The sequence below is a fragment of the Chiloscyllium plagiosum genome, unplaced genomic scaffold (assembly GCF_037043375.1).
Source record: "Chiloscyllium plagiosum isolate Xiang-an unplaced genomic scaffold, Cpla_swu_hap1 HiC_scaffold_18, whole genome shotgun sequence".
NCBI classification, from domain to species: domain Eukaryota; kingdom Metazoa; phylum Chordata; class Chondrichthyes; order Orectolobiformes; family Hemiscylliidae; genus Chiloscyllium; species Chiloscyllium plagiosum.
In genome coordinates, this window is record NW_028270156.1 from 57,847,600 (window position 1) to 57,872,741 (window position 25,142).

A 25,142-nucleotide genomic window follows, 5' to 3' on the forward strand; every position below is an offset into this window, starting at 1 on the left:
CCTGATCATTGTCTCTGAATAGACAGGGCTGCACTCCTGATCATTGTCTCTTAATAGATAGTGCCACACTCCTGATCATTGTCTCTTAATAGATAGTACCGCACTCCTGATCATTGTCTCTTAATAGATAGGGCCGCACTCCTGATCATTGTCTCTGAATAGATAAAGCAGCACTCCTGCTCATTGTCTCTGAACAGATAGGGCCGCACTCCTGCTCATTGTCTTTTAATAGATAGAGCTGCACTCCTGCTCATTGACTCTGAATAGATAGGATCACACTCCTGCTCATTGTCTCTGAATAGATAGGGCCACATTCCTGCTCATTGTCTCTTTATACATAGAGCTACACTCCTGATCATTGTCTCTTAATAGATGGGGCTGCACTCCTGATCATTGTCTCTTAATAGATAGGGCCGCATTCCTGATCATTGTCTCTTAATAGATAGAGCTGCACTCCTGATCATTGTCTCTGAATAGACAGGGCTGCACTCCTGATCATTGTCTCTTAATAGATAGTGCCACACTCCTGATCATTGTCTCTTAATAGATAGTACCGCACTCCTGATCATTGTCTCTTAATAGATAGGGCCGCACTCCTGATCATTGTCTCTGAATAGATAAAGCAGCACTCCTGCTCATTGTCTCTGAACAGATAGGGCCGCACTCCTGATCATTGTCTCTGAATAGGTCGGGCCGCACTCCTGATCATTGTCTCTGAATAGATAGGGCTGCACTCCTGATCATTGTCTCTTAATAGATAGTACCGCACTCCTGATCATTGTCTCTGAATAGATAGAGCTGCACTCCTGATCATTGACTCTTAAGAGATAGGGCTGCACTCCTGATCATTGTCTCTGAATAGATGAAGTTGCACTCCTGATCATTGCCTCTGAATAGATAGAGCTGCACTCCTGATCCTTGTCTCTGAATAGACAGGGCCGCACTCCTGTTCAATGTCTCTGAATAGATAGGGCCGCACTCCTGATCATTGTCTCTGAATAGATGGAGTTGCACTCCTGATCATTGTCACTGAATAGATAGAGCTGCACTCCTGATCCTTGTCTCTGAATAGACAGGGCCGCACTCCTGTTCAATGTCTCTGAATAGATAGGGCAGCACTCCTGCTCATTGTCTCTGAATAGATAGGGCCCCACTCCTGATCTTGTCTCTTAATAGATAGAGCTGCACTCCTGATTATTGACTCTTAAGAGATAGAGCTGCACTCCTGATCATTGACTCTTAATAGATAGGGCCACACTCCTGATCATTGTCTCTGAATAGATGGAGTTGCACTCCTGATCATTGTCTCTGAATAGATAGGGCCCCACTCCTGATCATTGTCTCTGAATAGATAGAGCTGCACTCCTGCTCATTGTCTCTTAATAGATAGAGCTGCACTCCTGCTCATTGTCTCTGAATAAATAGGGCGCACTCCTGATTATTGTCTCTGAATAGATAGGGCTGCAATCCTGATCATTGTCTCTGAATAGATAGAGCTGCACTCCTGATCATTGTCTCTGAATAGATAGAGCTGCACTCCTGATCATTGACTCTTAATAGGTAGAGCCGCACTCCTGCTCATTGTCTCTGAATAGATAGAGCTGCACTCCTGATCATTGACTCTTAATAGATAGAGCCGCACTCCTGCTCATTGTCTCTGAATAGATAGAGCTGCACTCCTGATCATTGTCTCTGAATAGATAGAGCTGCACTCCTGATCATTGACTCTTAATAGATAGAGCCGCACTCTAGATCATTGACTCTTAATAGATAGAGCTGCACTCCTGATTATTGACTCTTAAAAGATAGAGCTGCACTCCTGATCATTGTCTCTGAATAGGTAGAGCTGCACTCCTGATCATTGACTCTTAATAGATAGTACCACACTCCTGATATTGTCTCTTAATAGATAGAGCTGCACTCCGGATCATTGTCTCTTAATAGATAGAGCTGCACTCCTGATCATTGTCTCTTAATTGATAGAGCTGCACTCCTGATCATTGTCTCTGAATAGATAGAGCTGCACTCCTGATCATTGACTCTTAATAGATAGGGCCGCACTCCTGATCATTGTCTCTGAATAGGTGGAGTTGCACTCCTGATCATTGTCTCTGAATAGATAGGGCTGCACTCCTGATCATTGTCTCTGAATAGATAGAGCTGCACTCCTGATCATAGTCTCTTAATAGATAGAGCTGCTCTCCTGATTATTGACTCTTAATAGATAGAGCTGCACTCCTGATCATTGTCTCTGAATAGATAGGGCCGCACTCCTGATCATTGTCTCTGAATAGGTGGAGTTGCACTCCTGATCATTGTCTCTTAATAGATAGAGCTGCACTCCTGATCATTGACTCTGAATAGATAGAGCTGCACTCCTGATCATTGTCTCTGAATAGATAGGGCCGCACTCCTGCTCAATGTCTCTGAATAGATAGGGCAGCACTCCTGCTCAATGTCTCTGAATAGATAGAGCTGCACTCCTGATCATAGTCTCTTAATAGATAGAGCTGCACTCCTGATTATTGACTCTTAAAAGATAGAGCTGCACTCCTGATCATTGTCTCTGAATAGGTAGAGCTGCACTCCTGATCATTGACTCTTAATAGATAGTACCACACTCCTGATATTGTCTCTTAATAGATAGAGCTGCACTCCGGATCATTGTCTCTGAATAGATAGAGCTGCACTCCTGATCATTGACTCTTAATAGGTAGAGCCGCAATCCTGATCATTGTCTCTGAATAGATAGAGCTGCACTCCTGATCATTGTCTCTGAATAGATAGAGCTGCACTCCTGATCATTGACTCTTAATAGGTAGAGCCGCACTCCTGCTCATTGTCTCTGAATAGATAGAGCTGCACTCCTGATCATTGACTCTTAATAGATAGAGCCGCACTCCTGCTCATTGTCTCTGAATAGATAGAGCTGCACTCCTGATCATTGTCTCTGAATAGATAGAGCTGCACTCCTGATCATTGACTCTTAATAGATAGAGCCGCACTCTAGATCATTGACTCTTAATAGATAGAGCTGCACTCCTGATTATTGACTCTTAAAAGATAGAGCTGCACTCCTGATCATTGTCTCTGAATAGGTAGAGCTGCACTCCTGATCATTGACTCTTAATAGATAGTACCACACTCCTGATATTGTCTCTTAATAGATAGAGCTGCACTCCGGATCATTGTCTCTTAATAGATAGAGCTGCACTCCTGATCATTGTCTCTTAATTGATAGAGCTGCACTCCTGATCATTGTCTCTGAATAGATAGAGCTGCACTCCTGATCATTGACTCTTAATAGATAGGGCCGCACTCCTGATCATTGTCTCTGAATAGGTGGAGTTGCACTCCTGATCATTGTCTCTGAATAGATAGGGCTGCACTCCTGATCATTGTCTCTGAATAGATAGAGCTGCACTCCTGATCATAGTCTCTTAATAGATAGAGCTGCTCTCCTGATTATTGACTCTTAATAGATAGAGCTGCACTCCTGATCATTGTCTCTGAATAGATAGGGCCGCACTCCTGATCATTGTCTCTGAATAGGTGGAGTTGCACTCCTGATCATTGTCTCTTAATAGATAGAGCTGCACTCCTGATCATTGACTCTGAATAGATAGAGCTGCACTCCTGATCATTGTCTCTGAATAGATAGGGCCGCACTCCTGCTCAATGTCTCTGAATAGATAGGGCAGCACTCCTGCTCAATGTCTCTGAATAGATAGAGCTGCACTCCTGATCATAGTCTCTTAATAGATAGAGCTGCACTCCTGATTATTGACTCTTAAAAGATAGAGCTGCACTCCTGATCATTGTCTCTGAATAGGTAGAGCTGCACTCCTGATCATTGACTCTTAATAGATAGTACCACACTCCTGATATTGTCTCTTAATAGATAGAGCTGCACTCCGGATCATTGTCTCTTAATAGATAGAGCTGCACTCCTGATCATTGTCTCTTAATTGATAGAGCTGCACTCCTGATCATTGTCTCTGAATAGATAGAGCTGCACTCCTGATCATTGACTCTTAATAGATAGGGCCGCACTCCTGATCATTGTCTCTGAATAGGTGGAGTTGCACTCCTGATCATGTCTCTGAATAGATAGGGCTGCACTCCTGATCATTGTCTCTTAATAGATAGAGCTGCACTCCGGATCACTGTCTCTTAATAGATAGAGCTGCACTCCTGATCATTGTCTCTGAATAGATAGGGCCGCACTCCTGGTCAATGTCTCTGAATAGATAGGGCAGCACTCCTGCTCATTGTCTCTGAATAGATAGAGCTGCACTCCTGATCGTAGTCTCTTAATAGATAGAGCTGCACTCCTGATTATTGACTCTTAAAAGATAGAGCTGCACTCCTGATCATTGTCTCTGAATAGGTAGAGCTGCACTCCTGCTCATTGTCTCTGAATAGATAGGGCCGCACTCCTGCTCAATGTCTCTGAATAGATAGGGCAGCACTCCTGCTCATTGTCTCTTGATAGATAGAGCTGCACTCCTGATCATAGTCTCTTAATAGATAGAGCTGCACTCCTGATTATTGACTCTTAAAAGATAGAGCTGCACTCCTGATCATTGTCTCTGAATAGGTAGAGCCGCACTCCTGCTCATTGTCTCTGAATAGATAGAGCTGCACTCCTGATCATTGACTCTTAATAGATAGAGCTGCACTCCTGATCATTGTCTCTGAATAGATAGAGCTGCACTCCTGATCATTGACTCTTAATAGATAGAGCCGCACTCCTGCTCATTGTCTCTGAATAGATAGAGCTGCACTCCTGATCATTGTCTCTGAATAGATAGAGCTGCACTCCTGATCATTGACTCTTAATAGGTAGAGCCGCACTCCTGCTCATTGTCTCTGAATAGATAGAGCTGCACTCCTGATCATTGACTCTTAATAGATAGAGCCGCACTCCTGCTCATTGTCTCTGAATAGATAGAGCTGCACTCCTGATCATTGTCTCTGAATAGATAGAGCTGCACTCCTGATCATTGACTCTTAATAGATAGAGCCGCACTCTAGATCATTGACTCTTAATAGATAGAGCTGCACTCCTGATTATTGACTCTTAAAAGATAGAGCTGCACTCCTGATCATTGTCTCTGAATAGGTAGAGCCGCTCTCCTGCTCATTGTCTCTGAATAGATAGGGCTGCACTCCTGATCATTGTCTCTGAATAGATAGAGCTGCAATTCTGATCATTGTCTCTGAATAGATACAACTGCACTCCTGCTCATTGTTTCTTAATACATAGAGCTGCACTCCTGATCATTGTCTCTTAATAGATAGAGCTGCACTCCTGCTCATTGTCTCTGAATAAATTGGGCTGCACTCCTGATCATTGTCTTTGAATAGATAGGGCTGCACTCCTGATCATTGTCTCTGAATAGATAGGGCTGCACTCCTGATCATTGTCTCTGAATAGATAGAGCCGCACTCCTGATCATTGTCTCTTAATAGAATGGGCCACACTCCTGCTCATTGTCTCTGAATAGTTAGAGCTGCACTCCTGATCATTGTCTCTTAATAGATAGAGCTGCACTCCTGCTCATTGTCTCTTAATAGATAGAGCTGCACTCCTGCTCATTGTCTCTTAATAGATAGAGCTGCACTCCTGCTCATTGTCTCTGAATAAATAGGGCGCACTCCTGATTATTGTCTCTGAATAGATAGGGCTGCAATCCTGCTCATTGTCTCTGAATAGATAGAGCCGCACTCCAGATCATTGACTCTTAATAGATAGAGCTGCACTCCTGATCATTGTCTCTTAATAGAATGGGCCACACTCCTGCTCATTGTCTCTGAATAGATAGGGCTGCACTCCTGATCATTGTCTCTGAATAGATAGAGCCGCACTCCTGATCATTGTCTCTTAATAGAATGGGCCACACTCCTGCTCATTGTCTCTGAATAGTTAGAGCTGCACTCCTGATCATTGTCTCTTAATAGATAGAGCTGCACTCCTGCTCATTGTCTCTTAATAGATAGAGCTGCACTCCTGCTCATTGTCTCTTAATAGATAGAGCTGCACTCCTGCTCATTGTCTCTTAATAGATAGGGCGCACTCCTGATTATTGTCTCTGAATAGATAGGGCTGCAATCCTGATCATTGTCTCTGAATAGATAGAGCCGCACTCCAGATCATTGACTCTTAATAGATAGAGCTGCACTCCTGATCATTGTCTCTTAATAGAATGGGCCACACTCCTGCTCATTGTCTCTGAATAAATAGGGCGCACTCCTGATTATTGTCTCTGAATAGATAGGGCTGCACTCCTGATCATTGTCTCTGAATAGATAGGGCTGCACTCCTGATCATTGTCTCTGAATAGATAGAGCCGCACTCCTGATCATTGTCTCTTAATAGAATGGGCCACACTCCTGCTCATTGTCTCTGAATAGTTAGAGCTGCACTCCTGATCATTGTCTCTTAATAGATAGAGCTGCACTCCTGCTCATTGTCTCTTAATAGATAGAGCTGCACTCCTGCTCATTGTCTCTTAATAGATAGAGCTGCACTCCTGCTCATTGTCTCTGAATAAATAGGGCGCACTCCTGATTATTGTCTCTGAATAGATAGGGCTGCAATCCTGATCATTGTCTCTGAATAGATAGAGCCGCACTCCAGATCATTGACTCTTAATAGATAGAGCTGCACTCCTGATCATTGTCTCTGAATATATACAACTGTACTCCTGCTCATTGTCTCTGAATAGATAGGGCTGCACTCCTGATCATTGTCTCTGAATAGATGGAGTTGCACTCCTGATCATTGTCTCTGAATAGATAGTGCTGCACTCCTGATCATTGTCTCTGAATAGACAGGGCCGCACTCCTGCTCAATGTCTCTGAATAGATAGGGCCCCACTCCTGATCATTGTCTCTGAATAGATAGAGCTGCACTCCTGATCATAGTCTCTAAATAGATAGAGCTGCACTCCTGATTATTGACTCTTAATAGATAGAGCTGCACTCCTGATCATTGTCTCTGAATAGATACAACTGCACTCCTGCTAATTGTTTCTTAATAGATAGAGCTGCACTCCTGATCATTGTCTCTGAATAGATAGGGCTGCACTCCTGCTCATTGTCTCTTAATAGATAGAGCTGCACTCCTGATCATTGTCTCTGAATAGATAGGGCTGCACTCCTGCTCATTGTCTCTGAATAGAAGTAGCTGCACTCCTGATCATTGTCTCTTAATAGATAGGGCCACACTCCTGCTCATTGTCTCTGAATAGATAGAGCTGCACTCCTGATCATTGTCTCTGAATAGATAGGGCCGCACTCCTGCTCATTGTCTCTTGATAGATAGAGCTGCACTCCTGATCATTGTCTCTGAATAGATAGGGCCGCACTCCTGCTCATTGTCTCTTGATAGATAGAGCTGCACTCCTGCTCATTGTCTCTGAATAGAAGTAGCTGCACTCCTGATCATTGTCTCTTAATAGATAGGGCCACCTTCCTGCTCATTGTCTCTGAATAGTTAGAGCTGCACTCCTGATCATTGTCTCTGAATAGATACAACTGCACTCCTGCTCATTGTCTCTTAATAGATAGAGCTGCACTCCTGATCATTGTCTCTGAATAGATAGGGCCGCACTCCTGCTCATTGTCTCTTGATAGAGCTGCACTCCTGCTCATTGTCTCTGAATAAATAGGGCGCACTCCTGATCATTGTCTCTGAATAGATAGGGCTGCACTCCTGATCATTGTCTCTTAATAGATAGTACCGCACTCCTGATTCATTGTCTCTGAATAGATAGGGCTGCACTCCTGATCATTGTCTCTTAATAAATAGGGCTGCACTCCTGATCATTGTCTCTTAATATTTCAGGCTGCACTCCTGACCATTGTCTCTGAATAGATAGGGCCGCACTCCTGATCATTGTCTCTGAATAGATAGAGCAGCACTCATGCTCATTGTCTCTGAACAGATAGGGCCGCACTCCTGATCATTGTGTCTGAATAGGTCAGGCCGCACTCCTGATCATTATAAATGCAAGTCCTTTCTTTCTTTAAAATGAGTGCAAACAGGAATGTAGTGTATGCACATTAAGCATCTCTGCATGAAATTCACTTATCTTACCTAGCAAAAAAGGTACAGGTTCTGTTGGAGAAGCATACACAGAGTCCCCAGTGATTAACCCGCAGGACTACAAAAAGGCAGCTTTTTCTTTTTGTTCATAGAATGTAGGCATTATTGGCTAGGCCACCATTTATCACCCATCCCTAATTGCCCAGAGGGCAGTTTAGAGTCAACCGCATTGCTGTGGTCTCGAGTCACATGTAGGCTAGGCCAGGTAAGGATGGCAGTTTCCTTCCATAAAGCACATTAATGAACCAGATGGGTGTTTTTCCATTTTAAAATGAAGAACTATAGAAGCTGGAGATCTAAAACAATAACAGAAATTGCTGGAGGATCTCAGCAGGTCTGGAAGCATCTGTGGAGAGAAAGCAGAGTTAACATTTCGAATCCAGTTGGTCTTCACCAGAACTGATGGCAGCCGGGAAAAAGTGGTATTTATGCTGAAACTGAAGTTGTTGGGGGGTGGAGGAAGTTGAGTGCGTAGGTGAAAATGGAGCCCAGAGTGAGGCAGGAGGAGATAAATTGGAAAGAGTAAGTAAGTTAGGAGATTATGGAAGTAGGCCAGTACAGAAGAAAAACTGAATAAGTGATAATAAGAGTCGAGAACAAAAATATGGGTTAGCTATGCGGATTGCAACACACATAGTGAGATAATGGACCTAGGAGTATGTGGGAATGGGTGACAATGCTAAAAGCAACTCTTGTCACAACCGGACCAGATGTGGGTTGGGTGAAAAACATGGAAGGTTGGAATCAGGCTCTAAGGTTACTGAACTTGATGTTGAATCCTAGAGGCAGCAGGTTCCCCAAGCAGAACTTGAGATGTTGTTCTTTGAGCTTGTGCTGATGCTCACTGGAGCACTGCAGCATGTCTATGACAGAAATATTGGTGTGTTGTATTGAAGTAGAAGTCAACTGGAAGCTTTTGCCGTCAGACTTTTCCAATAATCAGCAGTAGTTTCATGGTCATCATGAGAGGCTTAATTCTAAATTGGTATTGAAATCAAATTCCACCATCTGTCAGAGTCTGATTCAAACTCAGGTCCCCAGTTCTGAAGAAGGATCACTGGAGTAGAAACATTATCTCTGCTTTCTCTCCATAGATGCTGCCAGAACTCCAGCAATTTCTGTTTTTGTGTCCCTAGACCATTACCTGCGTCTCTGGATTAATATTCCAGTTACAATACCTCCATACCATTGGCTTCTCACTTCTATTTACACCTCTCAAGGATAACTGCGAATTGTTTGAAAGTGTTGAGACCCCAATGCTTAGGTGAGGTTGAGGGAATTATAAATGCGAGTGTTTCTTTAACCTCCTGGTGTTACTGTTGTGATTGGATGTTAACCCCGACCAGACTGTGGCACTATGGCAAAGTCACACAGATTCTACCTGTAATCTCTTCATTCAGGCTGCTTTTGTGTGTTTTGGTTAATTCTGATTGAATGGTAAATGAAATAACTCCACGAGGCCAGTACCCCCTCACCAAGTCACCTTCTATTTACACATGGGGAGTCTTTAATGCTGATCCACCTCCCTCAGAGCCAGCTCTCAGAGTGAACAGAGTCTCTGACACTTCAGTTTATATCTGTATGTCAGGGCTCCCTGATTGGACCAGATTAACAGCCCCACTTAGGGAACTCATATTCTATAATATCCATTTAGCTAACCTCATTACAATCACCACAATAAACAGAGACCATTTACTGAGCTGGGGTACTGAATGAAGTAACCAGCACTAACTAACCTCTGACAGTTCTGTATGTTTCTATGATCCTCTGACTGAAATTCATGCAACAGGCAAAATAACTTCCTCCACAGACTAAAGTGTTTTATTTGCAGCTGCTCCTAGGTTTTTGGATGCCAGAATGCCAAGCAGCATGGTGGTCCGTGCAGGTACTGCACTGTGTATTAACGTGGGCTTCTCGGTGAGTGACAGGCTTCAGTTGCTTCAGCTGTTCTAGGGTACACTACACTGCTGGTTAATAATTCACTGGCAATAATTGAAAAGGTTGATGTGGATAAAACAGGGCCCTTCTATTTTATCCTATCTTCAGCACAGAAAAAAACAACTCCAGATGAAATAAAGCAATGAATTCTCTTCTATAGCTTATAACTCATTTGTATCTCAGAATAAGATCTTGTATCTAAACATTGCTCAATGGATTCAAGTGAAGCAAGTTCATCTTGATGAAGATCATACCATTCTTATACATGCATAGTGCACACCAAATAAATGATCCAGTCCTACATTTATCTTAAATGTCTAAGTTTGCATCTTTAACTACACATTAACTGCACTTCTTCCAACACATCAGGTTTGTCTGACACTGTAACTACTCATATGCCAGTGTTAGCTCCTTTATCAGTACAGAACAGAATAACAAAACAGTAATGATTCCTGACTGGTGCCATAGTGCCTGTATTCATAAATTTGGATAAAAGGGAATGTTCAAACTTGCTTGGTACTGAGCATCTTGTGGTTTTCACTATCCCATCCTACGCATGTCCAGAACAAAATGGCAAAACTAAAACAGTTAACAAAGCATACAGTATCCTCATCTTTATTAATAGTGGCACAGAATACCAGAGTAGGGAGGTTATGCTAAACCTGTAGAAAAACCCAGTTGGAGTATTGTGTACAGTTCTGGACACGAGACGTTAGGTAGGATGTGAAGACATTGACGAGAGAGTGCAGAAGATGTTTAAGAGAATACTTCCAGGGGCAGGAAGCTTCAGTCATGAAGATTGGAGAAGCTGAAACAACTTCCTTGGAGAGGGGAAGGCTACAAGGAGGTTTGATTAAAGTTTTCAAAGTTATGAGAAGTACAGACAGGGTTGAAACATCCCCACTCGTAAACTCGTAAATTCCTGAAGAAGGGCTTATGCCCGAAACTTCGATTCTCCTGTTCCTTGGATGCTGCCTGACCTGCTGCGCTTTTCCAGCAACACATTTTCAGCTCTGATCTCCAGCATCTGCAGTCCTCACTTTCTCCACTCGTAAACACCCAAGAACAAGAGGATACAGATTTAAAGTGAGTTGCAAAAGATATAAATAAGATGTGAGAATAAATTCCTTCATACAACACGTGTTTGGATCTGCTTGCAAATTGATGGAGATGGTTTCAACGGAGACATTCAAGAGGACATTAGATGATTATTGAAATAGAAACAATGTGCATAGTTACAGAGGAAGCGGAGGAGAACAGCCCTACATCATGTACTCACTCAGAAAGCTGTTGCAGACATGATGGGCCAAATGGGAGAAAGTGAGGACTGCAGATGCTGGAGATCAGAGTCAAGAGTGTAGTGCTGGAAAATGCAGCAGGTTAGGCAGCATCCGAGGAGCACGAGAATCGACATTTCGGGCATAAAACTGATGAAGGGCTTATGCCCAAAATGTGATTCTCCTGCTCCTCAGATGCTGCCTGACTATGATGGGCCCATTGGATTTCTTCTGCACTGCATCAATTCTGTGATGACATGTTGTGCTATCGTTTAATCCCATACGATAGTGGCCTTTCCTGGTATAATAGCTGTGTAGGCCCACTGGAAGTGTGTTGAAAAGCCTAAGACTCTACATAAATGCGTGGTGTGTGTGGGGTCTGTGATGGCATCAGAGGGTAGGAGGCCAGTGGGTTTGAACTCCAAGTCTCCTAGTTCTTTGTCAACATCTCAAAAGAATGCTCAAAAAACAAGGAATTTTATCTTGTTTAGCCATTTAAAGGCATACAGGTGAATCAAAGGCTTAAACTAAAGTTCAGAAAATTACAGTCTTTAATTCAAGGGTCAAATTATTCCACCTTTCAAGGGTCTTCTTGAGATTCTTAGAGAGCTAACCTTTGATTTTCTAGGGGTAATATTTTGATTTTAAGGTGGTCTTTTTCACTCCAGCTCCTGTATTAGTACCTTTGCCTCTGACTGTGGGCTCTTGCATGTTTCCCTTAGGGAACAAATATAAAGCAATGCTTCACTACTTCATTGGACAGTGTGTGCCTCACTGCCAGATCTTGTACACAAAACACATAAAAATAGATGTTTATTATGATTAATTACTAATAGGCTTAGACATCTGATCTTATAATTGTTGTTATACAGTCATGATTGCTTCACATTAATTTGTTACTATTACAGGGCTCACCACCACCAAATGTGATCTGGCTGAAAGATGGAACCCCTACCAAAGGCAGGGAGAACATTACAAAAGGACCGAATATGTCACAGTTCCTGATCTCCAGTGCGCAGAGATCTGATTCAGGGATATACAAGATTATGCTGAAAAATGACTATGGTGAAAAGTATCATGATATCAGAATTCGTGTTGCAGGTACAGTAAGCATTGTCATGCTTGGGGGCGGTGGGGGGGGGGGGTTCTGCAATTATTAATATCTCAGTTCGACAATGCTCAGTTTGGGATTTGCTGGGGCCACTGAACTCCTGACTTCTTTAGAGCACTGATCCAAATGTTAATAAAAGAGCTGAATTCAGGAGGGACAGTGAGAATGACTGTCCTTGCCATAAAGGCAGCTTTTAAATGAGTGTGATATCAAGGAGCTTTTGCAAAACTGACGTCAAAGGGGAATGGAAGAAAACTTTTTACTGTTGGGTGTCATATGGCTTGTACAAAGGAAAAAGATTGTAATCATTACAGCCCCATTACTGCAGAAATTCTTCAGGATAGTGTCTAAACCCAATCATTTTCAGCAATTTTATTAGCCTTCTCTCCACCAATGTATCAGATACAGAGACTTGTTGCTGGTGGTTGCACAATGTTCAGCACCATTTAAAACTCCCCAGAAACTGAAGCCATCTTGTCAATATAAAGCAAGATCTGAGCAATATACAGACTGATAACATAGGAACGTAGGAATTAGGAAGGCAGTGCAGTCCTTCAGGCCTGCTCCACCATTTAGAGTTACAGTGCTGTTTGGAAGAGTGATGTAAACAGCTTTGACAAAGGGTCAGTTAGATTCGAAATGTCAGCTCTTTTCTCTCCTTACAGATGCTGCCAGACCTGCTGAGATTTTCCAGCATTTTCTCTTTTGGTAACATGATCATGGCTGATCGTATGTTGGTCTCACCTCTACTTTCCTGCCTGCTCCCCGTAGACCTTTATCCTGCTTTTCATCAGAAACATATCTTTCCTGAATCTGTTTATTGATTCTGCCTCCACTACACTCTGGGGCCATGTGTTCCACAGGTTCACAACCTTCTGAGAGAAGTAGTTGCTTCCTCCTCTTACACTATTTCGATGACCTCTTGTTTGAGACTGTCCCACAAGGGGGAGCATCTGTTCAGCATCCACCTTTAGCATGTTATATACCTCAATCAGATCCCCTGTCATTCTCCTGACCCTCAGCCCTGAGTGCAAGCCCAAACTATTCAACCACTTCTCGTTTGCCAATCTTTCAACCCTGAAATCAACATGGTGATGGATGCAGTCCTCCTGCAGTCCTATCCCAGCCAGATCCTTGGCAGGGATAGGCATGTCCCAACCCCATATCACAATCCCATCACTCTTCCAAACAGCACTGTAACTCTAACAACACCTGACAATTTGTTTTCAAGAGCAATTAGAGATGGGTAACAAACTGGCTTTTTCAGCAAAATCCATATACCATTTGAAATAAAAACAAACAATGATTTTACCTCCCTCTGAGTGCTACACACTCCAATATATATCCTATACCTTTTCTGGATAAATTTGATAGCTGAAATTTTGTGGCTAGTCTGTTAACTAAGTTAATACACTTTGAGGGATATTGTTTAGGCACTGGATCAGGGCATCAAAAAATACCTCTGCACTTCATTGAATAATGCTACTGAAGCAAGTACATAACCTTCACTTCACATTTCACCTAAAAGATTAAACGTTTGACACTTCTGACCCTGCGACACTCACTTAGTACTGTACTATTGTGATGGTGTTGATTATTTGACCCCGGAATGGAACCTTCTGACTCAGACATTCTGCCACTGAGTCAAGCTGTAACCAAGAGGTGGAACAAATGTTTATTGGGAATAAATTGCAACCTCAACTATAATGTCCCTGTGATGTAAAACTCTTGCCCCGTGGCTATGCTGTGTTACCATTGGCTCGCTGGATGGGTTTTACTCATTTTATAGATTATGGCCAATATTGTTTAGCTCCCTAACAAGTAGCTGGAGGCCCTTAAGTAAGTGCTCTCTGCTTATTTGTTTCAGATTTTCCACGGCCTCCCACGAACTTAAACCTGTTTGAGGAAGTTCCAAACACAGTGACCCTCTCTTGGGACCATACTCCAGATAACATAGAGGACGGCCGTGTACAGTATGTGATAATGAAGCGTGATGCCAGCACTGCAACTTGGTACACTGTCACAGACCGGGTCTTTGGCAATAAGTACACCGTGACAGGACTGCTTCCTGGTAGGAAGTATTTCTTTAGGGTTATTGCTCGGAACGACATTGGAGACAGTGACCCGTTGGGTTTGAAGGAGCCATGGTACATTGCAAGGGACAAAGGTAGGCCATTGACGCTGCTGTGTACCTCAAATGTACAGAAACCAAAATAGGTCTTCTAAATAAACCAATAACTTTACTATGGTATTGTTCACAGTAACTTGAAGAAGTTTGTATTACAAGGGAGAATGTGAATAGGGAAAGAATGCATTTAGCTCCTGCAAAAATTGGAATGTAGTTCAAGAAATACCAATATAGTGAGCTAAGTTGTTTGCAATGAAACTGTACTTATCCTAGATTGAACGAAAATTGTGCCCCTAAGTACTAGCCTCGGAAATAAATCAGTTCATAAATGACAAGCTTTTGACACAGAATCAAGCATTTAACTATCCATATGTTTACTTTTGAGCTCCTATACTTTTCCTTTTTCGTATATAGTCATAACTATCTCTCAGGAGAAAGTGGGGACTGCAAATGCATAACTATCTCTCACTCCATATATAATCACAAATATATATGAAAGTATCTGCCAGATAAGATTTTAGCAATTGTTATTACTTAAAGCAGGCATTTTCTCTAGAAGCCAAAAAAGCATAAACAATATGAAACAAATTCTAGGTTTAGCAAATCTGTCACAAAACTAAAACAACTGTTTTATAACCAACTGTTAAATTTTAAGACATGTTCTAACCATTATTATCATGTCTAGCTATGCATTTTAAATTTCCTTTAAGGTTACAAGTCTGAAACAATATTTTAAACAAGAATTTAAATTTGGAACAAATCCTTAAGAGAAATTTACAGGAGCCACTTCCTTTTATTGTCCGAAGAGTGGATTTCCTTGCTCTTATATTAGTTTATTTTCTTAGCTTGTTTCAGTACACTCTCAGAAACATGCCAGACAGAAATACATTATTATTTATGATTAATGTGAAAAGTAAGCAGCAGCAAAATTTCAAATTGCAATATTTCACTGACCTTACAAGCAATATCAAAAAAAGACACTATATTGCAAAAAGACACAAAGCAGATGTCTCAATTTACCATAAGCAGCGTCCTTTGTTGTATTTTAAATGAACTCTTAAATACACAATTTAACAGTCTCCTTTGCCTTGGGGCTTTGAGGCTGAATTCACAGAGGAAAGTAGTTAGTCCTAGAGGAATGGGAAACTGGTTTCTATTCATGTTATAATTCCTCAAACAAAAGACGTCCATCACTTATTGCTTGTATGAAATGATAATCTGGACAAGTTTTCCATTGTGAAAAGAAACAGAGCTGAGTCCAATGTCAGACTACAACTTCAAAGGACTTGGATTTAATTCTGATTGAGTAATTTATACACCAGACACAAATTTGTCTGCTAAATTTTTCTTTTACAAAGGTGCTGTCAGAGAACAATTGACCACACAGAGCTTCTGAGCAACATCTTCCATCTACATGGTTTTAGGCAAATACTGTAGATATTTTCCAATCAACCTGTTCAGAGATTTTATTACCCACCTTTGGAGCAGGTGGGACTTGAACCCAGGTTTCCTGGCTCAGTGGTAGCCTATCCATCACTGCACCACAAATAAGCAAATATTGTATACTTTTCTATAAATATACTTCAAAAATTGTAAATCCATTACACACAACATACACGACAGATATGCTACAGCAATTGTTTAATCCTAATTGTGAAGAATTCACAACATAGAACAATTAGTCTGCCTGGCTATATTCCTTGTTGTGAGAAGTCCCTGGGTTAGGGTCTCCAGTTTGTTATGATCCCTTTCAAGGACTGCCTCCCTTCCTTATTCAATACTTCCCTCTGGTCATGACCAGGTTAACTTAAAACGAAGATACCCCTTCCCTCATGGATACTTTTCCCAATTCTGAAGTATTTATATTTTGAAAAGAGCCGATTTAACCTGGCTTTCCTGAGTTACAGAATAATGCAAAGAAAAATAAATTACAACACATACACCCAGATTAGAAATGTGAAGTCAGTAAACAAAAAAATAAAAAAAGGTATTCAAATCAGACTTTGGTTTGTCCATCTGGTGCAGATGGTGAAATGTTGAAGCCATCAATTTGGGTGATTTTAGTGGTATAGATTCCAGTAGTTGAGCAGCTGGTTTGAAGATTGTGGGTTCTGCATATTCCCTGAGAGCTGTTGTCTAGTTTGCTGTTGAACCATGGCTTCTAGCTAGTAATTTGCTACCAGCTATCAGAAGGTCTGTGTGTGAGAGACAAAGACCCTGAGAGATAGAGAGAGAGAGAGAGAGAGAGAGAAAGAGAGAGAGAGAGAGAGAGACTTTCCATTCTTTTCGTTTTTACCTGTAAATGCAGGGATGTCTAATAGATGTTCATCAGCTGTAACCTTCACAGCACTCTTTGGCCCAGCAGCTTGAGAACTCCAGAGTAGTGCACACACACACAGTGGAGTAGCAGTTGGTTTTTAACCCATTCTGTATATATTCTTTGTGGGGGGTGGGGGGGTGGGGGGGTGGAGGCGGCGTGGAGAGACAGTCTTTCCACCTAAACTGTTTTCTTTTGTCATACATCATGACCATAGTCTGCGGTTGTAACTCACAGGAGATTCTTTAGGCGTTCACATTGTATCTCTTCCCTTGACAGTGTTACTCTGGAAATCCATGCCACCCTTGGGTGTGAAATTCCAAGGTCTGTCTTGAGACTGGATGTAATCCATGCAGTGACTTTTCTGATAGTGACTGATTTGCATTCTTAGTCATGATCTGGCTTGTTGATGTCTTTTCTTCTAAAAACAAAATAAAGGGCTGTATCTTGCCAGAAATTGGCTGAGTGGCATTTTTAGCAGGTTTCATGGACAGTTTCTAACTATGAGCCATAGTGAGTTGCCTTGGACTATTATAACAAATTCACCTCATTAACCCATGTGGCATCCTGCTGGTCCTATTCTCTCATTGGCACAGTTGCTGACAGGACCTCCTGGGATTTCTGGCACTGGCATGATCTTTAAAGCTCAGCTGTGTTCCAAGTCAAATGATGGCAGGCTAGAGCTGCCCTGAATAGATCATTTTGCCCCAGACATGAATTGGCACCCCGCTTTATTAACAGTGACCTGGAGGTCCTACTGGTGATCCAGGGCAGTGGGGGGCTCACACATCTACAGAGTATACCCTGAGAGGCTGGTGAACGATGGAGCAATACGGAATAATAGAGGAGCAGAATATTATTTAAATAGATAAGAACTGCAAAGAGTTAAAGTACAGAGGTATTTGGGAGTTCTAGTGAATAAATCACATCGGTATATGAATAGGAAGGGTTTAGAGCGATATGGTCCAAGTCGTGGCAAGTGGGACTAGATTGGGTTGGAATGTCTGGTCAGCATGGATGAGTTGGGCCAAAGGGTCTGTTTTCATGTTGTACATCTCTATGACTCTATGACTTTATTTAGCATACAATTTCGCAGGTAATAGGAAAGGCAAATGGAATATTAGCCTTTATGCAAAGGGAAAGATGTATAAAAATAGTGAAGTCTTACTTACCTTGAATAAGATGAACAGTTTTGGACTCCTTATCTGAGCAAAGGTATACTGGCATGTAATACAAAAAGCTAGTGTTGACCTGATGGGCCAAATGACCCCCTTTGCCATAGCCATTCTATGATTTTAAGAGAGTTGTAGGTGATAAAAGTGGTAACTTTGTTCAGCACAGTGTGAGCAATTATGGCTTGCAGTCCCATGTCTGCTTTCCTACCGATGAAATCCATGATACTTTATCAGTGCATCCACATCAATGGAACAACACTTCCAAAAATAATTAATTTCAAGACTCCAGTGGAATCCTGGGGGGAGTGGTACAGTCCTTCAGATAAGGTTTCAAAATGGTGCACATTTTTCTATCCCCACAATTCAGTCATTTGAGACATGATTCAGAGAAGAACAGGATGTAATACAGTGCTATTTAAGTGCAAATTATTTTTGTTCCAACTTCTTTCCCTCCTTCCTCTAGAACGTTTCAGCCTCCAACTTAAGGAATATCAGGAGAAGGACTGGTCCCACGCCCCTGCGTTTATCACACCACTGAAGGACCACACAGTTCACCGAGGCAATGATTGTACCATGAGTTGTGCCATTATTGGCAATCCGAGGCCACACATCAGTTGGTATAAAGGCAAAATCCTCATCTCTGAGAAACTTAAATATTGGTACACATCCTCAAATGGTGTCTGTACACTTACCATTCCCAGTGCAGAAATGAAAGATGCTGATGAATATACCATAATGGCTGAAAACTCCCTGGGGAAGGCTAAGTGCTCTTGTAAGCTGACTGTTAATGGTAAGTAATTTTATTCATTCATGTGATATAGGCATGGCTAGCTGAACCAACATTTATTGTCCATCCCTAGTTGCCATAGAGAAGGTAGTGATGAACCACCTTCTTGGACTGCTGGACATTTGATACGGGTGGACCCACAACACCATGAGGGAGGGAACTCCAGGAGTTTTATCCTGTGATACTGGAGGAACATGGATATATTTCCCTGTCAGGATATTCAGTGGCCTGGAGGGGAACATGCAACAGGTGATGTTCCCATGGATTAAAGGTGGACTTCATGACCGGTTCCTCTTACAAATTATGGGTTATATAGACCAGCACTGAGTATCCTGACAATTCAGTACAATGTCGAATTCTAAGTTCAGTCCATGATCTGGGCCTACTGAGTGCGCTCAGCAGTAGAATTACAATTGGCTGCGATTCTCCAGGGAAACATCACCCAGAGTTCTCCATTCCTGGCCACTCCTTCGAACTCCTTACTGGAAAGAGTCAGTGAGCCCATTTTGGGGCAAATACAGGTTCAGTGGATCAGATGTGATGCCTCCCATAGATTAATGGCTTGTTGGTGTTTAATATTTAAACTTACATTTAAAAGAAGTTTTAGTGAGCTGAATTCATCCAGAGTACTATATCAGTGAATGAGCTTGCACCTCCAAGATGAAGTGGGTTGGAAGAGGGGAAGCTATAGAGAAACAAAAATTGTCTTCGGGAAAACATCTTTAATTTAGAAAGGAAACCCTTTCATAATTTTACAAGACCATACCAGATCTCCTTTTGGTATTCTCCTTTCTGGAGAAGTGAGCCCCACTAGGTGTAATATATTATGACAGGTGTAATCTTTTAACTCTTATATAATTCTAGTATTACATGTGACTGAGTTATCGATTTCTGTTTTTAGACTCAGGATGACAGAAAGCACAGGCTGGGTTTCTGTACTGAACAAAAATATCTATTTATTATAAATACAACAAGCCTGTAACTACAGAGAAACACTCTTTACCCGAGTAAATATTGTTTCCACTTTCTCCACTGTTTGAATACTCTTTTACAACATTTTTAGATTAGATTCCCTACAGTGTGGAAACAGGCCCTTCAGCCCAACAAGTCTACACCGACCCTCCGCTGAGTAACCCACCTAGACTCATTTCCCTCTGACTAATGCACCTAATGCTATGGGCAATTTAGCATGGCCAATTCACCTGGCCTGCACATCTTTGGACTGTGGGAGGAAATCGGTGCACCCGGAGGAAACCCATGCAGACACAGAGAGAATGTGCAATCTCCACACAGACAGTCACTCGAAGCTGGAATTGAACCTGGGACCCTGGTACTGTGAGGCATCAGTGCTAACCACTGAGCCGCAGTGCCACCCAAAAAATAGTCTATGGAAAGGGAATCATTGAAAACTATCCATTAATATGAGAGTCAAAGAATTGTACAGCATGGAAATACCTCCTTTGGTCCAACTCATCCATTAGGCCAACCAGACATCCTAAATTAATCTCATCCCATTTGCCAGCATTTGGCCCATTTCCCTTTAAACCATTCCTATTCATGTAGCCATCTAATGCCTTTTAAATGTTGTAATTGCACCATCCTCCACAATTTCCTCTGGCAGCTCATTCCATACACGCACTCTACTTTGGGAAAAGACTTTGTCTATTTATCCTATTCATGCCCCTCATAATTTTATAAACCTCTATAAGGTCATCCCTCAGCCTCTGACGCCCCAGGGACAACAGCTCCAGCCTATTCAGCCTCTCCTTATAGCCAAAATCTTCCAACCCAGGCAACATTATTGTAAATCTTTTCTGGACCCTTTCAAGTTTCACAACATTCTTCCTATAGCAGGTACCAGAACTGAACACAGTATTCCAAAAATGGCCTAACCAATATCCTGTACAGCACAATATGACCTCCTAACTCCTATACTCAATGCACTGACCAATAAAGTCAGGTGTACCAAATGCCTTCTTTACTACCCTGTCTAACTGCAACTTCATTTCCATACAAAATATAAATTAGGAGCAGGAGAAGGCCATTTGGCCCCTCAAATCGATTCCTTTATCCAATAAAGTCATGGCTTTGCTGATTGTAGCCTCGACTCTGCATTCCAGCCTCAGCTGTAACCTTTGATTCCCTTGTGAGTTAAGAAATTATCTACCTCTACCTAAAAAAGTATTCAATGACTGACTGAACTGCTCTTTAGGGAGAAGAGTTCCAAAGATTCATGACTCTCCATAAATTCCCCTTAACTCGGTCTTAAATCAGAGACCCCTCATTATTAAACAGTGTCCCTTAATTCTAGTCTCTCCCACAAGGGGAAACATCCTTTCAGCATTAGCCCTGTCAAGTCCTCTCAGGGATTGTGTATATCCCAATAAGACAGATAAAGTGGCTAAACAGGACCTTGTTGAAAATTAGGAGAAATTGAGGACTGCAGATGCTGGAGATAGGGGTCAAAAAGTGTGGCACTGGAAAAGCACAGCCAGTCAGGCAGCATCTGAGGAGCAGGAGAGTCAACATTTCGAGCATAAGGAATGTCATTACTGATGAAGAGCTAAGGCTCGAAACACCGACTCTCCTGCCCTTGTTGAAAATTGACTCGTGAAAATAAATCCCACTCATTATTTCACAACTAACCAGGAAAGTAGGAACAGAGAATGTGAAGGGAAATTTAGATAAAATAACAGGGAAAACCAAACTTTGTAGAGTAATAAATCTTTGGAATGTTCTAGTATACAAATAAACCAATGAAAGAAACATTGGAACTGTTCAAATTACAATTAGCAGCAAAGAATGATTGTGTTCCAATGGTCTCTTACATCCATGACCTTTTTTAAACAAGAGACAAAGAGAGTGAATGAACTGGCAGAAATAATGAACAAAAGTAAAAGTAAAATCGCCATAGTCCCAGAGGACCATAGTGCTCCTTTCTCGTTAGAGAGAGACGACTGTTATTTTAACCTGAGGGCACCATATATCAGGCAATAGGAAGGGTTGAGAAGGAGAGACCTTCATGGGGGAAAAGAGAAGAAATCAGAGGCAGTGAGAGAGAAATGAATCAGAGACAGAGGTAGAGAGCGAATGAACGAAGAATTAAATTTTGACTTTGCTATTTTACAGAAAAAGGAGTTACCATCATACAGAATACTATTGGAGAAAGTCCACGTAGAAGTAAGCACATCATGTGAATTCAGGCTGGACCTCAACGCATAGTGGCATAGATCGAAGCTAGCCATTGGCTGCCATTGTGAAAACTGAGTTTCTTAAGAGAGAAGCAATTATTTTTGGCATAATAAATTGGGTGAATGAACATCATTTCCAAACTGTCTGTCATTTGTCTTTTAATGTCAGCGAATCACTTGCAGAGTCCAGAGTCAAGACTTTGCTCATTACTGGCATGTCAATATTTAATCTCTGTAACTTGCTGAAGCCAAGGCCTGAGGCAGTAATGATTGAAAAACTGCATGATATTTATGTGGATAACTTTAGTTATATGCACTAGTTTGACCTATGATGATGTCTAGTTCTAAAGTTAATATACACACATTAATAGCTTGTTGTAGCTTCATAAAGGTAAAATTGAAATGATTGCAGGAGAAAATAGTCATTCCCAAAATTATCTATCAAATGCCAAAAGACTTCATCTGGCAAATAAAACCACCTGGAATATTGTGCCTCTTCACCATTATTGATGGGAGTTGGCTTTCTTTCCATAGCCTGCTTAACGTACTGGAAAGTATAACACAATTTTTACCAGTGCACTTTAAAACTTCATAAATTAAAATTAAAAATTAAAATATAACAATGATTTTCATTTTTGAGCAATAGTTTTATGAAATAATTGTGAAATGTGATAAAATACAATTAACATTAAAATTTCATACAATATCTAGTCAGATTTTTTTGATGATAAGCCACTGACTCCAGCTATGGTGACGAGAAATATATTTGCAGGATTTTTAAAATCTGCTTATAATTAACAATAGAAGCACACTGTTAAAATCTGACTGTGATAAAATCCATCAACTTTGGAAATTAGGTCGAGAATATGATTAATTACTTGCTGCATCTATGGAAAACTAATCTTTTACTTGCCATCATGAAATCGCCTTCAACCGAGTTCTCAATTGATATTAATTATATTCCTGGCTGACTGTTTGTTTCCTGAAGCATCTGACTCAATTGGCATCAGCTAAGTAATCTTGTTCAATAAAACTGAGCTGTAATCGACTATAGTGTTCCTGGTGGAGTGCTTTGGAAAACAGTTTGAAGGAAATGTACAGTATGCTTTTATTAGTGGTTTTCTGCAGGAAGCCATAGGCACTGCGCTGAAGTAACCAATCTAGTTTGTCTGAGTTGCAGACAGATAGAACAATCATTTTACTTTTGCTTTCCTGCCACATCTTTCACTAATATGTTTGTGTTTGGGTTAGACAATAAATGAAAAGGTTAAGTTTAACAACTATGGATGAGGAGCTGGTGTATGGGAGAAGGATTTCAATTTTTGGATCATTGGAATCTCTTTTGGGGTAGAAGTGACATGTACAAGAAGGACGGATTGCACCTAAATTGGAAGGGGACTAATATACTGGCAGGGAGGTTTGCTACAGCTGCTTAGGAGGAGGATTTAAACTAGTAAGGTGGGGGGAGGGGGGTGGGATCCAGGGAGATAGTGAGGAAAGAAATCAATCTGAGACTGATACAGTTGAGAACAGAAGTGAATCAAACAGTCAGGGCAGGCAGGGACAAGGTAGGGCTAATAAATTAAACTGCATTTATTTCAATGCAAGGGGCCTAACAGGGAAGGCAGATGAACTCAGGGCATGGTTAGGAACATGGGACTGGGATATCATAGCAATTACGGAAACATGGCTCAGGGATGGGCAGGAATGGCAGCTTAATGTTCCAGGATACAAATGCTACAGGAAGGATAGAAAGGGAGGCAAGAGAGGAGGGGGAGTGGCATTTTTGATAAGGGATAGCATTACAGCTGTGCTGAGGAAGGATATTCCCGGAAGTACATTCAGGGAAGTTATTTGGGTGGAACTAAGAAATAAGAAAGGGATGATCACCTTATTGGGATTATATTATAGACCCCCAAATAGTCAGAGGGAAATTGAGAAACAAACTTGTAAGGAGATCTCAGCTATTTGTAAGAATAATAGGGTAAATATGGTAGGGAATTTTAACTTTCCAAACATCGACTGGGACCGCCATAGTGTTAAGGGTTTAGATGGAGAGGAATTTCTTAAGTGCATACAAGACAATTTTCTGATTCAGTATGTGGATGTACCTACTAGAGAAGGCGCAAAACTTGACCGACTCTTGGGAAATAAGGCAGGGCAGGTGACTGAGGTGTCAGTGGGGGAGCACTTTGGGGCCAGTGACCATAATTCTATTCGTTTTAAAATAGTGATGGAAAAGGATAGACCAGATCTAAAAGTTGAAATTCTAAATTGTAGGAAGGCCAATTTTGACGGTATTAGGCACAAACGTTTGAAAGCTGATTGGAGGCAGATGTTCGCAGGTAAAGGGACGGCTGAAAAATGGGAAGCCTTCAGAAACGAGATAACAAGAATCCAGAGAAAATATATTCCTGTCAGGGTGAAAGGGAAGGCTGGTAGGTATAGGGAATGCTGGATGACTAAAGAAATTGAGGGTTTGGTTAAGAAAAAGAAGGAAGCATATGTCAGGTATAGATAGGATAGATCGAGTGAATCCTTAGAAGAGTACAAAAAAAGTAGGAGTATACTTAAGGGGGAAATCAGGAGGGCAAAACGGGGACATGAGATAGCTTTGGCAAATAGAATTAAGGAGAATCCAAAGAGAATACAAATATATTAAGGACAAAAGGGTAACTAGGGAGAGAATAGGGCCCCCTCAAAGATCAGCAAGGTGGCCTTTGTGTGGAGCCACAGAAAATGGGGGAGATGCTAAATGAATATTTTGTATCAGTATTTACTGTGGAAAAGGATATGGAAGATATAGACTGTAGGGAAATAGATGCAAACATCTTGCAAAATGTCCAGATTACAGAGGAGGAAGTGCTGGATGTCTTGAAACGGTTAAAGGTGGATAAATCCCCAGGACCTGATCAGGTGTACCTTAGAACTCTGTGGGAAGCTAGAGAAGTGATTGCTGGGCCTCTTGCTGAGATATTTGTATCACCGATAGTTACAGGTGAGGTGCCGGTAGACTGGAGGTTGGCAAACATGGTGCCACTGTTTAAGAAGGGCGGTAAAGACAACCTAGGGAACTATAGACTGGTGAGCCTGACCTCAGTGGTG

General features: G+C 41.6%; 1 protein-coding gene across 3 annotated transcripts in view; it reads left to right on the plus strand.

Annotated features, from left to right (window-relative positions):
• Positions 1–23,086, plus strand: part of LOC122557920 (immunoglobulin superfamily member 22-like) — an 85,244-nt gene extending 62,158 nt beyond the window's left edge. For all 3 annotated transcript variants that reach the window (XM_043706139.2, XM_043706138.2, XM_043706140.2), the window contains 5 exons: positions 9,945–10,030; positions 12,237–12,429; positions 14,307–14,606; positions 18,523–18,849; positions 21,976–23,086. In XM_043706139.2, the coding sequence (XP_043562074.1) occupies positions 9,945–10,030; positions 12,237–12,429; positions 14,307–14,606; positions 18,523–18,849; positions 21,976–22,043 (974 nt within the window). In that variant the 3' untranslated portion in view covers positions 22,044–23,086. The remainder of the gene's footprint in view (positions 1–9,944; positions 10,031–12,236; positions 12,430–14,306; positions 14,607–18,522; positions 18,850–21,975) is intronic.
• Positions 23,087–25,142: the final 2,056 nt, after the last annotated feature.